The sequence below is a fragment of the Lampetra fluviatilis genome, chromosome 71 (assembly GCF_964198595.1).
Source record: "Lampetra fluviatilis chromosome 71, kcLamFluv1.1, whole genome shotgun sequence".
Taxonomy (NCBI): Eukaryota; Metazoa; Chordata; class Hyperoartia; order Petromyzontiformes; family Petromyzontidae; genus Lampetra; species Lampetra fluviatilis.
The window spans coordinates 4,561,551-4,579,678 of record NC_136345.1 but is presented as its reverse complement, the minus strand read 5'-3'; the positions used below and the strand labels follow the sequence as shown (position 1 = coordinate 4,579,678).

General features: G+C 47.4%; 1 protein-coding gene across 1 annotated transcript in view; it reads right to left on the bottom strand.

Moving 5' to 3' along the window:
* Positions 1 to 8,839: 8,839 nt before the first annotated feature.
* The window catches only part of LOC144953037 (3 beta-hydroxysteroid dehydrogenase type 7-like), a 29,116-nt gene continuing 19,827 nt past the window's right edge, over positions 8,840 to 18,128 (bottom strand). Inside the window, exon 6 of the mRNA XM_078883552.1 lies at positions 8,840 to 10,374. Within this exon, the coding sequence (XP_078739678.1) occupies positions 10,038 to 10,374 (337 nt within the window). The 3' untranslated portion in view covers positions 8,840 to 10,037. The remainder of the gene's footprint in view (positions 10,375 to 18,128) is intronic.

Genomic DNA, 18,128 nt, shown 5'->3' with positions numbered 1-18,128 from the left:
TTGCACAAACACGCACGCACGCTCTCACACGATGTGCGAATGGTTGACGAGACTGAATGAGTCAACTCGTGGGCAGATGATTGACTTGTACGTGAGGTCTTAAACCGGTGGGGTGGTGGTGATGGTGGTGGTGGTTTGTGTGGTGATTTGCGTGGGGGGTGGTGATGGTGGTGCTGATGATGATGGTGGTGTGTATGTTGGGGTGGTGAGTGTGGGGGTGGTGGTGATGATGGTGGTGATGATGATGGTGGTGATGGTGATGATGGTGGTGTGTGTGGGGGTGGTGGTGATGATGGTGGTGGTGATGATGGTGGTGATGGTGATGATGGTGGTGTGTGTGGGGGTGGTAGTGATGATGGTGGTGTGTGTGGGTGTGGTGATGATGATGGTGGTGATGATGATGATGGTGGTGGTGATGATGGTGGTGATGGTGATGATGGTGGTGATGATGAGTGGTTTACAGAGTGGGGAGCGGTGGTGCAGCGCTTAGCACCAGTGACGATTATTTGAACCGGTCCTGGGCTTCCCTTAGGTCGACTCGGCCTCAAATAAGTACCTGGTGTAGTGGTGGTGTCGCCACTGGCGGAGAGACAAAGGCGGCCGGGCGTGGTGGTGCTGGCCACCCACCCCCTCTGTGTGTAGCCACAGTGCCGGTAGCCTTCATAGACGCTGCTGCTGCTACTACTCGCTACTAACAGCACTTGCCCCTACAGCCCTGCTGGAGGCTACCTGGGGGAGCTTTGTCTGTGTGTGCATCATAGGTGGTGCTACTCGCTGCTAGCCGCACTTGCCCCTACAGCCCTGCCAGAGGCTACCTGGGGGAGCCTTTGTCTGTGTGTACATCATAGGTGGTGCTACTCGCTGAGTGAATGGGTGAGTGGCTGGGTGAGTGGCTGGGTGAGTGGGTGAGTGGTTGGGTGAGTGGGTGAGTGGCTGGGTGAGTGGGTGAGTGGGTGGGTGAGTGAGTGAGTGGGTGGGTGAGTGAGTGGGTGGGAGGGTGAGTGGGTGGGTGGGTGAGTGGCTGGGTGAGTGGGTGAGTGGTTGGGTGAGTGGGTGAGTGGCTGGGTGAGTGGGTGAGTGGTTGAGTGAGTGAGCGGGTGGGTGAGTGGGTGAGTGAGTGGGTGGGTGAGTGAGTGGGTGGGAGGGTGAGTGGGTGGGTGGGTGAGTGGGTGGGTCGGTGGGTGGGTGGGTCGGTGAGTAGGTGAGTAGGTGGGTGGGTCGGTGAGTGGGTCGGTGAGTGGGTGAATGAGTGAGAGGGTGAGTGAGTGGGTGAGTGGGTGAGTGACTGGGTGAGTGAGTGAGTGAGTGTGTGACTGAGTGGGTGAGTGGGTTGGTGAGTGGGTGAGTGGGTGGGTGAGTGGGTGAGTGAGTGGGTGAGTGGATGAATGAGTGGGTGAGTGAGTGGGTGAGTGAGTGTGTGAGTGAGTGGGTTGGTGAGTGGGTAAGTGGATGAGTGGGTGACTGAGTGAGTGAGTGGGCGAGTGAGCGAGCGAGCGAGTGAGTGAGTCGAGAGGGTGGTGGATGCGCAGTGGTTAGCGCACTGAAACTACGAACTCGACGTCCCGAGTCGCGGCCATTGTTACCGTTCCTGGGCCTCCTCTAGATCGACTCGGCCTTAAATGAGTCAGCACTGGGGGAGACAACCTTGTCTCTGTCTCTGATGTCTATCTGGCTTGAAAGACACTGCGTGTATTATTATTTTATTATCAGATCAATGTTTGTTTGCATGTTCACAGCAAGTTCTGTGTGTGGTTAATGGAGTACTTGATAATACATTGCAAAAGGTAATCATCTATTTGGGTGTTTGGACATTGTAACGCAACTTCTATTGTATTGCTAGACCTCTTAACATATTAGTGACACACTTTTTATTGAACCTTCCGTGTTTGTATTCTTCGGAATCTGTGACGCTTCGTAATATTTTCGGTTTTACGAGGCCCTAACTGCGAGCTGACATTTTCTACACAGACTCGCCACCCCGCGCGACAATTCGTGCTCGAAACTATATTTGACTAATTAATTACCAATTAATAATCCTCCATTTTACTTATAAATAATCCTGCTTTTTACTCATTTAGAATGCTACATTTGACCAATTATTAATCCTACATTTTACTAATTAATAATCCTACATTTTACCAATTAATAATCCTACATTTTACCAATTAATAATCCTACATTTTACCAATTAATAATCCTACATTTTACTAATTAATAATCCTACATTTTACCAATTAATAATCCTACATTTTACTAAATAATAATCTTACATTTTACCAATTAATAATCCTACATTTTACCAATTATTAATCCTACATTTTACTAATTAATAATCTTACATTTTACTAATTAATAATCTTACATTTTACCAATTAATAATCTTACATTTTACCAATTAATAATCCTACATTTTACTAATTAATAATCTTACATTTTACCAATTAATAATGCTACATTTTACCAATTAATAATGCTACATTTTACCAATTAATAATCCTACATTTTACCAATTAATTAATCCTACATTTTACTAATTAATAATCCTACATTTTACCAATTAATAATGCTACATTTTACTAATTAATAATCTTACATTTTACTAATTAATAATCTTACATTTTACTAATTAATCCTACATTTTACCAATTAATAATGCTACATTTTACCAATTAATTAATCCTACATTTTACTAATTAATCCTACATTTTACCAATTAATAATCCTACATTTTACCAATTAATAATCCTACATTTTACTAATTAATCCTACATTTTACTAATTAATCCTACATTTTACCAATTAATAATCCTACATTTTACCAATTAATAATCCTACATTTTACCAATTAATTAATCCTACATTTTACTAATTAATCCTACATTTTACTAATTAATAATCTTACATTTTACCAATTAATAATCCTACATTTTACCAATTAATAATCTTACATTTTACTAATTAATCCTACATTTTACCAATTAATAATCCTACATTTTACCAATTAATAATCTTACATTTTACCAATTAATAATCTTACATTTTACCAATTAATTAATCCTACATTTTACTAATTAATAATCCTACATTTTACCAATTAATAATCCTACATTTTACCAATTAATAATCTTACATTTTACCAATTAATAATCTTACATTTTACCAATTAATAATCCTACATTTTACCAATTAATAATCCTACATTTTACTAATTAATAATCTTACATTTTACCAATTAATAATCCTACATTTTACCAATTAATAATCTTACATTTTACCAATTAATAATCTTACATTTTACTAATTAATAATCTTACATTTTACTAATTAATAATCCTACATTTTACCAATTAATAATCCTACATTTTACTAAATAATAATCTTACATTTTACCAATTAATAATCCTACATTTTACTAAATAATAATCCTACATTTTACCAATTAATAATCCTACATTTTACTAAATAATAATCCTACATTTTACCAATTAATAATCTTACATTTTACTAAATAATAATCTTACATTTTACCAATTAATAATCCTACATTTTACTAATTAATAATCCTACATTTTACCAATTAATAATCCTACATTTTACTAATTAATAATCCTACATTTTACCAATTAATAATCCTACATTTTACTAAATAATAATCTTACATTTTACCAATTAATAATCCTACATTTTACCAATTAATAATCCTACATTTTACTAAATAATAATCCTCCATTTTACTAATTAATAATCCTACATTTTACTAAATAATAATCCTACATTTTACCAATTAATTATCCTACATATTTCCAAGTTAATAATCCTACATTTTTACCAATTAATTATCCTACATATTTCCAATTAATAATCCTCCATTTTGCTTATAAATTATCCTACATTTTACTCATTTAGAATGCTACATTTTACCAATTAATAATCCTCCATTTTACTAATTAATAATCCTACATTTTACTCATTTAGAATGCTACATTTTACCGATTAATAATCCTACATTTTACCAATTAATAATCCTACATTTTACCAATTAATAATCCTACATTTTACCAATTAATAATGCTACATTTTACTAAATAATAATCCTACATTTTACCAATTAATAATCCTACATTTTACCAATTAATAATCCTACATTTTACTAATTAATAATCCTACATTTTACCAATTAATAATCCTACATTTTACTAAATAATAATCCTACATTTTACCAATTAATAATCCTACATTTTACCAATTAATAATCCTACATTTTACTAATTAATAATCCTACATTTTACCAATTAATAATCCTACATTTTACTAAATAATAATCCTACATTTTACCAATTAATTATCCTATATTTTCCAAGTTAATAATCCTACATTTTTGCTAATTAATTACCAATTAATAATCCTCCATTTTACTTATAAATTATCCTACATTTTACTCATTTAGAATGCTACATTTTACCGATTATTAATCCTACATTTTACCAATTAATAATCCTACATTTTACCAATTAATAATCCTACATTTTACCAATTAATAATCCTACATTTTACCAATTAATAATGCTACATTTTACCAATTAATAATCCGACATTTTACCAATTAATAATCTTACATTTTACCAATTAATAATCTTACATTTTACCAATGAATAATCCTCCATTTTACCAATTAATAATCCTACATTTTACCAATTAATAATCCTCCATTTTACCAATTAATAATCCTACATTTTACCAAATATTAATCCTCCATTTTACCAATTATTAATCCTCCATTTTACCCCCTCTTCCCCCCCCCCCCCCACTTTTTCACATCAAGAATTGGCCACGCCCACATCCTACGACGGGCGAACGGGTCCAATCACGGCGGCTGCTGCTGCTGGGCCACCCTCTGACCCATGAGAGGGAGCGCTGACGTCACCGCTCGTCACGTCGCCGGAGCGGCCGCTGATTGGCTGCTCCTCTTCCTCGGCGCGTCCAGAGTGCAGGTTTCTCTGGGCGGCAGATCGCGTGACGTCATGCACCTGGGGGGGGGGGGGGGGTCAGACATTTGTGACGAGGGGAGGGGGAGGGGGGGTTGAGAAATGTGACGTCACATCAAAATGCGCAACTTTAAATAAATATAGAGTTGTTATAACAACACTAGTTTTGATTAAGTTTCGTTATTTACTATTTGATTATTTAAATTTACTAAGGTCACCTTTTATTTATTCAATGAAGGAGCATTTTTCTTCTCCATGGGAGAATGGAGAGAAATACATTTGGAATTTTTTTTTTTTATGATTGTTATTAAACATTTTGATTCTAATGATTCATTCATTGATAATTGGTTTTTTTACCCTTCTATCTGGCAACAAAACTGACACCTTTTTTTACAAGGAGTCATGTTTGCATAGACCACAATACCTGCAACCATAATGCAAACAAAAAACATAACTCTGATAATATATGCACTGTCCTGTCAGTTTTGTTGCCAGATAAAAGGGTAAAAAACCAATTATCATATTTTTTACTGGCAAATGAGGTTCCAATGGTAGAATATATCATTGTTATAATTGTACTCTCCAATTTGCTTCGTTCTACTACAAAGTTACAAGTATTTTTTTAATAGTTATAATTACTTTTAATATTTTATCATTATAAGATAGCTTCAATACAATATTCTGCACATCTGCAGTTTTAGTTAGACGTTGAATATTTTCAAACAAATGTTAAGCTACATTTAAGCTTTCCAACGCCTCCTTTTTAATACGTGTTTTCTCCTACAACATCAGAGTGCAGCGCCACATTAAATACGCACTACAATGACAATAATTTACAGCGATTTGAAGCAGGTTTTATTTTCAAAATGGAAATATGGTTTTGGGGGGGGGGGGGGGGGCAGAGCTTTGTGTGACGCCACATTTGAGGGGGGGTCTGACTTTTTGTGACGCCGTGTCACGAGGGGGGGGGGGGGGTCAAAAATCGTCCAAAATCGCGTGACGTCATTTATGGACGGCCCCTCATCAAGTTTGACTGAGCATTTTATAAATGCTTCGTGTGCCCTCCACCCGCTGAACGGACAGCATCGAGACGATTGTTGAATTCGTCCCACACGCCTCTCAAAGTGTCTCCTCTTCCTCTGAATAAAACGTAATAAAATACAATTCTCACGACGTTTCGGCCACAATGCAAGCAGCCGTCCTCGGGTGAAGAACAGCGTCTGTCGGGAAGACAGCGTCTGAAACGTGAGAATTGTATTTTATTATGTTTCATTTGATTATTTCCCTTCTACGTGAGTGAGTTGTGTGAGTGAGTTGAGTGAGTTGAGTGATTTCGATGTAAAGCTTTCGTGACTGCAGGGATTCATCTTCTTGGTTCTTTCGGTAAAGTCATCACGTAGAAGGGAAATAATAAAATAATTTTAATAAAACATAATAAAGTACAATTCTCACGACGTTTCGGCCACAACGCAAGCAGCCGTCCTCGGGTGAAGAACAGCGTCTGTCGGAAAGACAGCGTCTGACAGCCCTGTTCATCACCCGAGGACGGCTGCTTGCGTTGTGGCCGAAACGTCGTGAGAATTGTATCTTATTGTTTTATTTTTATTCTTTTATAATTTCCCTTCTACGCGACTTTACCGAAAGAACCAAGGAGATGAATCCCTGCAGTCACGAAAGAAGCTTTCAATCGAAATGTCTCCTCTTCCACTGAAGTCACCGCTGCCGTGATTCTGTTTTTGAGGTCATCCGGATTAGTCGCTAATGGTGGCACAAAAACACCGCGGCTTTTTTGACGTATACCCACAAGAACATGTCGCAGAGTGTGACGATGTCTGGGGGGGATCTTGGGGGTTCCAAGAGTGTAGCGCCAAGTATTGGGATCCCGTGCGACATGTCCAACGTTGAGGCGGTGAAGTCTCGCGAATGACTGAGGCATGGGGCTGTTTGTGCGCTGGGAGAGGCATCTATGCCCCGCCCTCTCTCTATGCCCCGCCCTCTCTCTATGCCCCGCCCTCTCTCTATGCCCCGCCCTCTCTCTATGCCCCGCCCTCTCTCTATGCCCCTCCCTCTCTATGCCCCGCCCTCTCTCTATGCCCCGCCCTCTCTCTATGCCCCGCCCTCTCTCTATGCCCCGCCCTCTCTCTATGCCCCGCCCTCTCTCTATGCCCCGCCCTCTCTCTATGCCCCGCCCTCTCTCTATGCCCCGCCCTCTCTCTATGCCCCTCCCTCTCTCTATGCCCCTCCCTCTCTCTATGCCCCGCCCTCTCTCTATGCCCCTCCCTCTCTCTATGCCCCTCCCTCTCTCTATGCCCCTCCCTCTCTCTATGCCCCTCCCTCTCTCTATGCCCCTCCCTCTCTCTATGCCCCGCCCTCTCTCTATGCCCCGCCCTCTCTCTATGCCCCGCCCTCTCTCTATGCCCCGCCCTCTCTCTATGCCCCGCCCTCTCTCTATGCCCCGCCCTCTCTCTATGCCCCGCCCTCTCTCTATGCCCCGCCCTCTCTCTATGCCCCGCCCTCTCTCTATGCCCCGCCCTCTCTCTATGCCCCGCCCTTTCAAGTGGTAAGAGTTTCATTCATGGGCGGTTCGTGGTTATCAGAGTTGTGTTTGTTGTTTGCATTACGGCTGCAGGTATAGTGGTCTATGCAAACATGACTCCTTGTAAAAAAAGGTGTCAGTTTTGTTGCCAGATAGAAGGGTAAAAAAACAATTATCATATTTTTTACTGGAAAATGAGGTTCCAATGATGTTGCAGAGTGATCGCGATTTCAACTGGGGTCCATCTTTTTCAAACACCCTGTACGTAAATGCTGTGTCGTTGAACCCGCCACCACCCGACGTAGCCAATTAGTGAGGTTTAAAACGTAAACAGAACGTGCCAATTCGTTACTGGTACAGCACTAGTGTATAGGGTAGTGTATAGTGTAGTGTATAGTGTAGTGTATAGTGTAGTGTAGTGTGTAGTATATAGTGTAGTGTATAGTGCAGTGTGTAGTATATAGTGTAGTGTATAGTGTAGTGTATAGTGTAGTATATAGTGAAGTATATAGTGCAGTGTATAGTGTAGTGTATGGTAGTGTAGTGTATGGTGTAGTGTATGGTGTAGTGTAATAGGTTTTTACCCTTTCAACTGATACAAAAACTGACACCTTTATACAAGGCATAATGTTTGCAATAACCACAACACAAGCAGTCAAAATGCAAACAAAAAGAAACAACTCTGATAATGATATGCACTGTCCTTGAAGTTGATTGGTCCACACCCGAGACAGCTTTCCTTAGAGCCTAGTCTCACATGGTCCTTGAAGTTGATTGGTCCACACCCGAGACAGCTTTCCTTAGAGCCTAGTCTCACATGGTGTTGGACCAGATGACGCCAAAAGGCGTACAACTCAAAGACAGCGCACTATCAGAGTATTGAGAGCTCGGGGTAAGAATTCACACTATGAGACATCTCCTTTACCAGTGGCAAAATATAGTAATAGGTTTTTACCTTTTCAACTGGTACCAGTAATAGGGTAAAAACCTACTACTATATTTTGCCACTGGTAAAGGAGGTCTCATAGTGTAAATGGATAACTGATTATTATTTTTGTCAAAACCTGAGTGCGCACGGTTAGTCCGCTGTCAGTAGTAGGGCTAGCGATGATTGTTGCTGCTGTCTGGTCCTATAGCCTAGGGGCACCCCCAGTGGCAGCTGTCTCTGTGTGTTAGTCCGCTGTCAGTAGTAGGGCTGGCGATGATTGCTGCTGCTGCTGTGATTACTTCCCCAATGCAGTAATCTGCAACATAATTAGTAGTAACAAGAGGTTAAATGTTGCAAATATGAAGCAACAGTAGCACCAGCACACGAACATAAAATGCGAAGGATTTATTCAGATTAACAGGAGAATAAAACCACTTATAGAGCGGCTAACTGCGCTGTAAAATCTCAGCAGTCTTCATGTGAATCATAAATCACGCAATAATCATCTCTTACACAAGCACTTCGTGCAGCAATCGGTCAATCAGTAACGTAACCCGGTTTCGATAGAGACTCTGAACACTGACAACCGAGTCTCAAGACTCAGCATACATCTAGGGATTCATATGCTTGGTTCTTTCGGTAAAGTCGCTTGGAAGGGAAATAATAAAATAATATAAATATTTTTAAAAAAATACAGATTCTCACGACGTTTTGACTGCAACACGAGCAGAACATTTCAGCAAGAAAATTTGGCTAATTTTCTAGTTTTCAAGAGTAATACAAATTTTTTTGCTGTGGATTTCACACGTGATGATGATTGCTCGTGTTGCAGTGGAAACGTCGTGAGAATTTGTCTTGTTTTATATTTCTATCATTTTATTATTTCCCTTCTACGTAGCATACTTTAGCTCATTAGTTTTAAGTTAGACTTGTATCTTTAGTTTAGTTAGACTTGTAAACCACTTACTTAAGATTTAAGATTCCTAAATGTTGAATGTATGCACCTTCCGGCCAAAGTAAATTCCTTGTCTGTGCGAACTTTTATTGCGAATAAAAACCCTTTCTGATTCTGATTCTGATAAATCTACTTTCTCAAAACCTCCTCCTCTCAACTCACCCCGCTCCGTGTCTCCCCATCTCTCCCTACTCCCTCCTCTGCCCTTGTCCCTTCCTCCTCCCTTCCTCCTCCCTTCCACTCCCTTCCGCCCTCCTTCGCAGGAGCTACTTTCCCTTGAGGTCGGCTCCATTGCCGCCGCCATCGTTGGTCCGACACCCACGCGGCTGCCCGGTCCCAGGCCTGAGTCTCAGTGAGTCTCAAGACTCCCCATCACTCTCTTGTCCCTTCCCCTCCCTTCCTCCTCCCTTCCACTCCCTTCCGCCCTCCTTCGCAGGAGCTACTTGCCCTTGCGGTCGGCTCCATCGCCGTCGCCATTGTCGGTCCGACACCCACGCAGCTTTCCGGTCCCAGGCCTGAGTCTCAGTGAGTCTCAAGCCTCCTCATCACTCCCTTGTCCCTTCCCCTCCCTTCCTCCTCCGCCCTTGTCCCTTCCTCCTCCCTTCCCTTCCCTTCCGCCCTCCTTCACCGGGGCTACTTTCCCTTGCGGTCGGCTTCATCGCCGCCGCCATCGAGGCTCCGTATCCACGCGGCCGTGCGGTCCCGGGCCTGCGCCCAGGAGTAGCGAGGCGCGTAGCCGAACGCCCGCGCCGCCTTGTCGGTGTCGACGCTGAACACCGTCAAGGCCATCGCCACGGTGTAGCGCGTCAGCAGCGGGATGTAGGAGACCCCGAAGAGCGCGAGGGCGCTCCTCAGTGCGTCGTTGATCATGCCCATGAGGCGGAGGAAGAACGCCGGGGCGTGCAGCCACCTCAACATGCGCACCCCGCACAGCGACAGGATCTCCATGTTGAAATCTTCGTACGACAGCCTAGGTAAGGTGGTGGGTGGGGGGGGGGGGGTGCGGCAGGAGGAGTGGACAGAGAGAGAGGGGTTAAAAAAAAATCTCTTCCTTTTCAAGATTTTGTCGTAAGTTGTGGGCAAAAAGTGTCACGGATTGCGAGCATTTTGAAAGAAAGAAAAAAAAATCATCATGAGCGAGATTAAGAAAAGGTGGATCGCAAGTTGTGAGCGAGCGTGGAGGTCGTGGCGAGATTAAGAGAAGTCAGATCGTGAGTTGTAAGTGAGCGTGGGGGTCGTGGTGAGATTAAGAGAAGGGGGATCGTGAGTTGTGAGTGAGCGTGGAGGTCGTGGCGAGATTAAGAGAAGTCAGATCGTGAGTTGTGAGTGAGCGTGGGGGTCGTGGCGAGATTAAGAGAAGTCAGATCGTGAGTTGTGAGTGAGCGTGGGGGTCGTGGCGAGATTAAGAGAAGTCAGATCGTGAGTTGTGAGCGAGCGTGGGGGTCGTGGCGAGATTAAGAGAAGGGGGATCGTGAGTTGTGAGCGAGCGTGGAGGTCGTGGCGAGATTAAGAGAAGGGGGATCGTGAGTTGTGAGTGAGCGTGGAGGTCGTGGCGAGATTAAGAGAAGTGAGATCGTGAGTTGTGAGTGAGCGTGGAGGTCGTGGCGAGATTAAAAGAAGTGAGATCGTGAGTTGTGAGTGAGCGTGGAGGTCGTGGCGAGATTAAGAGAAGTCAGATCGTGAGTTGTGAGTGAGCGTGGAGGTCGTGGCGAGATTAAGAGAAGTCAGATCGTGAGTTGTGAGTGAGCGTGGGGGTCGTGGTGAGATTAAGAGAAGTCAGATCGTGAGTTGTGAGTGAGCGTGGGGGTCGTGGCGAGATTAAGAGAAGTCAGATCGTGAGTTGTGAGTGAGCGTGGGGGTCGTGGCGAGATTAAGAGAAGGGGGATCGTGAGTTGTGAGTGAGCGTGGAGGTCGTGGCGAGATTAAGAGAAGGGGGATCGTGAGTTGTGAGTGAGCGTGGAGGTCGTGGCGAGATTAAGAGAAGTCAGATCGTGAGTTGTGAGTGAGCGTGGGGGTCGTGGCGAGATTAAGAGAAGGGGGATCGTGAGTTGTGAGTGAGCGTGGAGGTCGTGGCGAGATTAAGAGAAGGGGGATCGTGAGTTGTGAGTGAGCGTGGAGGTCGTGGCGAAATTAAGAGAAGGGGGATCGTGAGTTGTAAGTGAGCGTGGGGGTCGTGGCGAGATTAAGAGAAGGGGGATCGTGAGTTGTAAGTGAGCGTGGGGGTCGTGGCGAGATTAAGAGAAGGGGGATCGTGAGTTGTAAGTGAGCGTGGGGGTCGTGGCGAGATTAAGAGAAGGGGGATCGTGAGTTGTAAGTGAGCGTGGAGGTCGTGGCGAGATTAAGAGAAGGGGGATCGTGAGTTGTAAGTGAGCGTGGGGGTCGTGGCGAGATTAAGAGAAAACAGATCGTGAGTTGTGAGTGAGCGTGGGGGTCGTGGCGAGATTAAGAGAAGGGGGATCGTGAGTTGTGAGCGAGCGTGGGGGTCGTGGTGAGATTAAGAGAAGTCAGATCGTGAGTTGTGAGTGAGCGTGGAGGTCGTGGCGAGATTAAGAGAAGGGGGATCGTGAGTTGTGAGTGAGCGTGGGGGTCGTGGCGAGATTAAGAGGAAACAGATCGTGAGTTGTGAACGAGCGTGGGGGTCGTGGCGAGATTAAGAGAAGGGGGATCGTGAGTTGTGAGTGAGCGTGGGGGTCGTGGCGAGATTAAGAGAAGTCAGATCGTGAGTTGTGAGTGAGCGTGGAGGTCGTGGCGAGATTAAGAGAAGGGGGATCGTGAGTTGTGAGTGAGCGTGGGGGTCGTGGCGAGATTAAGAGAAGGGGGATCGTGAGTTGTAAGTGAGCGTGGAGGTCGTGGCGAGATTAAGAGAAGGGGGATCGTGAGTTGTAAGTGAGCGTGGGGGTCGTGGAGAGATTAAGAGAAGGGGGATCGTGAGTTGTAAGTGAGCGTGGGGGTCGTGGTGAGATTAAGAGAAGGGGGATCGTGAGTTGTAAGTGAGCGTGGGGGTCGTGGCGAGATTAAGAGAAAACAGATCGTGAGTTGTGAGTGAGCGTGAAGGTCGTGGCGAGATTAAGAGAAAACAGATCGTGAGTTGTGAGTGAGCGTGGGGGTCGTGGCGAGATTAAGAGAAGTCAGATCGTGAGTTGTGAGTGAGCGTGGGGGTCGTGGCGAGATTAAGAGAAGTCAGATCGTGAGTTGTGAGTGAGCGTGGGGGTCGTGGCGAGATTAAGAGAAGTCGGATCGTGAGTTGTGAGTGAGCGTGGGGGTCGTGGCGAGATTAAGAGAAGGGGGATCGTGAGTTGTGAGTGAGCGTGGAGGTCGTGGCGAGATTAAGAGAAGTCAGATCGTGAGTTGTGAGTGAGCGTGGGGGTCGTGGCGAGATTAAGAGAAGGGGGATCGTGAGTTGTGAGTGAGCGTGGAGGTCGTGGCGAGATTAAGAGAAGGGGGATCGTGAGTTGTGAGTGAGCGTGGAGGTCGTGGCGAAATTAAGAGAAGGGGGATCGTGAGTTGTAAGTGAGCGTGGGGGTCGTGGCGAGATTAAGAGAAGGGGGATCGTGAGTTGTAAGTGAGCGTGGGGGTCGTGGCGAGATTAAGAGAAGGGGGATCGTGAGTTGTAAGTGAGCGTGGGGGTCGTGGCGAGATTAAGAGAAGGGGGATCGTGAGTTGTAAGTGAGCGTGGAGGTCGTGGCGAGATTAAGAGAAGGGGGATCGTGAGTTGTAAGTGAGCGTGGGGGTCGTGGCGAGATTAAGAGAAAACAGATCGTGAGTTGTGAGTGAGCGTGGGGGTCGTGGCGAGATTAAGAGAAGGGGGATCGTGAGTTGTGAGCGAGCGTGGGGGTCGTGGTGAGATTAAGAGAAGTCAGATCGTGAGTTGTGAGTGAGCGTGGAGGTCGTGGCGAGATTAAGAGAAGGGGGATCGTGAGTTGTGAGTGAGCGTGGGGGTCGTGGCGAGATTAAGAGGAAACAGATCGTGAGTTGTGAACGAGCGTGGGGGTCGTGGCGAGATTAAGAGAAGGGGGATCGTGAGTTGTGAGTGAGCGTGGGGGTCGTGGCGAGATTAAGAGAAGTCAGATCGTGAGTTGTGAGTGAGCGTGGAGGTCGTGGCGAGATTAAGAGAAGGGGGATCGTGAGTTGTGAGTGAGCGTGGGGGTCGTGGCGAGATTAAGAGAAGGGGGATCGTGAGTTGTAAGTGAGCGTGGAGGTCGTGGCGAGATTAAGAGAAGGGGGATCGTGAGTTGTAAGTGAGCGTGGGGGTCGTGGAGAGATTAAGAGAAGGGGGATCGTGAGTTGTAAGTGAGCGTGGGGGTCGTGGTGAGATTAAGAGAAGGGGGATCGTGAGTTGTAAGTGAGCGTGGGGGTCGTGGCGAGATTAAGAGAAAACAGATCGTGAGTTGTGAGTGAGCGTGGAGGTCGTGGCGAGATTAAGAGAAAACAGATCGTGAGTTGTGAGTGAGCGTGGGAGTCGTGGCGAGATTAAGAGAAGTCGGATCGCAAGTTGTGATCCTGACGACGACCGCTTCTCAAACGTGCTAGTTTTTTGTTATTTTCTTTGAACCTTTCTACGTGACTTTACCCAAAGACCCAAAGAATGTGAATTCCTGCGGTCACGAAAGCTTTAAGTCATTGTGAGTGAGCGTCGGTGTCGTGGCGAGATTAAGAGGAGGCAGGTCATAAGTTGTGAGCGAGCGTGGGGGACGTGGCGAGATAAACTGAAGACAGATCGTAAGTCACGAGCGATGCGTGAGAGTTAAGCAACTGCCCCCCCCCCTCCACCCCTACTCTTTAAACAACCACCGCTCCGGGAGATAGGAATTCAACAGGCGAGCTGAGCCCTGCAGTTCTTGCAGAGTGAAAACGTCAGCGTGATTCACTCCCAGGTCAGCGACAGAGTAATCATCCAGGTTGATGATTGGACATCGGCAAGAAACGACGGTCATCAATTATTAATTGCCACTAAAGGGTTTTCCATTATTAGAGACTTAACGTATGCTCAGCGGTTTCCGCGTCAGTGTGTGCCTTCGACATGGCCATTGCGGACCCACTAACAGAGATATGTATATATATACACACCAGGACCAAGGGCTCGAACCCAGGGTCTCAGTTGTGATGGCTCCGTGTCTCCAAAAGGGCCATTGTGAAGCCACTGAGAGAGACACCCAGACCCAGGGCTCGAACCCAGGGTCTCCGTCTCTCCGACACGGCCGTTGTGAACTCACTGTAACACCCAGACCCAGGGCTCGATCCCAGGGTCTCAGTGGCTCTGACACCGCTTCACCCACACCCAGGGCTCGAAGCCAGAGTCTCAGTGTCTCTGACACGGCCATTGTGAACCCACTAAAAGAGAGAAACTCAGACTCAAGGTTCGAACCCAGGGTCCTCAGTGTCTCCGACACGGCCGTTGTGAACCCACTGAGAGATACACCCAGACCCAGGGCTCAAACCCAGAGTCTCAGTGTCACTGACACGGACATTGTGAACCCACTAATGGAGAGACATCCAGACCCAGAGCTCGAACCCAGAGTCTCAGTGTCCCTGACACGGACATTGTGAACCCACGGAAGGAGAGACACCCAGACCCAGGGCTCGAACCCAGAGTCTCAGTGTCACTGACACTGACATTGTGAACCCACGGAAGGAGAGACACACAGACCCAGGGCTCGAACCCAGAGTCTCAGTGTCACTGACACTGACATTGTGAACCCACGGAAGGAGAGACACACAGACCCAGGGCTCGAACCCAGAATCTCAGTGTCTCTGACACCGCCACACCCAGACACAGGGCTCGAAGCCAAGGTATCAGTGTCCCTGACACGGCCATTGTGACCCCACTAATGGAGAGACACCCAGACCCAGGGCTCGATCCCATGGTCTCAGTGTCACTGACATGGACATTGTGAACCCACTGAGAGATTGTAGAGAGAGATATGCCCAGACCCAGGGCTCGAACCCAGAGTCTCAGTGTCACTGACACGGACATTGTGAACCCACTAATGGAGAGACATCCAGACCCAGAGCTCGAACCCAGAGTCTCAGTGTCCCTGACACGGACATTGTGAACCCACGGAAGGAGAGACACCCAGACCCAGGGCTCGAACCCAGAGTCTCAGTGTCACTGACACTGACATTGTGAACCCACGGAAGGAGAGACACACAGACCCAGGGCTCGAACCCAGAGTCTCAGTGTCACTGACACTGACATTGTGAACCCACGGAAGGAGAGACACACAGACCCAGGGCTCGAACCCAGAGTCTCAGTGTCACTGACACTGACATTGTGAACCCACGGAAGGAGAGACACACAGACCCAGGGCTCGAACCCAGAGCCTCAGTGTCTCTGAAACCACCATTGTGAACCCACTAAAGGAGAGATACACAGACCCAGGGCTCAAACCCAGGGTCTCAGTGTATCTGACACCACCACACCCAGACACAGGGCTCGAAGCCAAGGTATCAGTGTCCCTGACACAGCCATTGTGACCCCACTAATGGAGAGACACCCAGACCCAGGGCTCGATTCCATGGTCTCAGTGTCACTGACATGGACATTGTGAACCCACTGAGAGATTGTAGAGAGAGATATGCCCAGACCCAGGGCTCGAACCCAGGGTCTCAGTGTCCCTGACATGGACATTGTGAACCCACCAAAGGAGAGAAACCCAGACCCAGGGCTCGATCCCATGGTCTCAGTGTCACTGACATGGACATTGTGAACCCACTGAGAGATTGTAGAGAGAGATATGCCCAGACCCAGGGCTCGAACCCAGGGTCTCAGTGTCCCTGACATGGACATTGTGAACCCACCAAAGGAGAGAAACCCAGACCCAGGGCTCGATCCCATGGTCTCAGTGTCACTGACATGGACATTGTGAACCCACTGAGAGATTGTAGAGAGATATATGCCCAGACCCAGGGCTCGAACCCAGGGTCTCAGTGTCCCTGACATGGACATTGTGAACCCACCAAAGGAGAGAAACCCAGACCCAGGGCTCGATCCCATGGTCTCAGTGTCACTGACATGGACATTGTGAACCCACTGAGAGATTGTAGAGAGATATATGCCCAGACCCAGGGCTCGAACCCAGAGATCTCGGCTCTGCTGTCTCAGCCTCCCCCACACGGCTGTTGTGATACACACTGAACGTGGCGTGGTTTGCCAAGAGGCTGCACTGCGGGTAGGGAGTGGCGTTGGGGTTAATGATTGTCATTAGCAGCAGCAGCGGCAAATGTTGGAGATGCTCAGATTTGTGGGTCCAACGTTCAAGGTAAGAATTCTGCTCGATAATGTCAAGGGCCCAGTGAAATTGACACTTTGAACATTCTAAAAATGTTATGCTCAACCTGAGACCCGGTCTCTACACGCTGACCCTGAGACCCGTCTCCAGACGCTGACCCTGAGACCCGGTCTCTACACGCTGACCCTGAGACCCGGTCTCCAGACGCTGACCCTGAGACCCGGTGTCTAGACACTGACCCTGAGACCCGGTCTCTACACGCTGACCCTGAGACCCGGTCTCCAGACGCTGACCCTGAGACCCGGTGTCTAGACACTGACCCTGAGACCCGGTGTCCAGACACTGACCCTGAGACCCGGTGTCCAGACACTGACCCTGAGACCCGGTGTCTAGACACTGACCTGAGACCCGGTGTCTAGACACTGACCCTGAGACCCGGTGTCTAGACACTGACCCTGAGACCCGGTGTCTAGACTCTGACCCTGAGACCCGGTGTCCAGACACTGACCCTGAGACCCGGTGTCTAGACACTGACCCTAAAACCCAGTGTCTAGACACTGATCCTGAGACCCGGTGTCTAGACACTGACCCTGAGACCCGGTGTCTAGACACTGACCCTGAGACCCGGTGTCTAGACTCTGACCCTGAGACCCGGTGTCTAGACTCTGACCCTGAGACCCGGTGTCCAGACACTGACCCTGAGACCCGGTGTCCAGACACTGACCCTGAGACCCGGTGTCCAGACACTGACCCTGAGACCCGGTGTCTAGACACTGACCCTGAGACCCGGTGTCCAGACACTGACCCTGAGACCCGGTGTCCAGACACTGACCCTGAGACCCGGTGTCTAGACACTGACCCTGAGACCCGGTGTCCAGACACTGACCCTGAGACCCGGTGTCCAGACACTGACCCTGAGACCCGGTGTCTAGACTCTGACCCTGAGACCCGGTGTCCAGACACTGACCCTGAGACCCGGTGTCCAGAAACTGACCCTGAGACCCGGTGTCCAGACACTGACCCTGAGACCCGGTGTCCAGACACTGACCCTGAGACCCGGTGTCCAGACACTGACCCTGAGACCCGGTGTCTAGACACTGACCCTGAGACCCGGTGTCTAGACTCTGACCCTGAGACCCGGTGTCTAGACTCTGACCCTGAGACCCGGTGTCCAGACTCTGACCCTGAGACCCGGTGTCTAGACTCTGACCCTGAGACCCGGTGTCCAGACACTGACCCTGAGACCCGGTGTCTAGACACTGACCCTGAGACCCAGTGTCTAGACACTGACCCTGAGACCCGGTGTCCAGACACTGACCGTGAGACCCGGTGTCCAGACACTGACCCTGAGACCCGGTGTCCAGACACTGACCCTGAGACCCGGTGTCCAGACACTGACCCTGAGACCCGGTGTCTAGACACTGACCCTGAGACCCGGTGTCCAGACACTGACCCTGAGACCCGGTGTCCAGACACTGACCCTGAGACCCGGTGT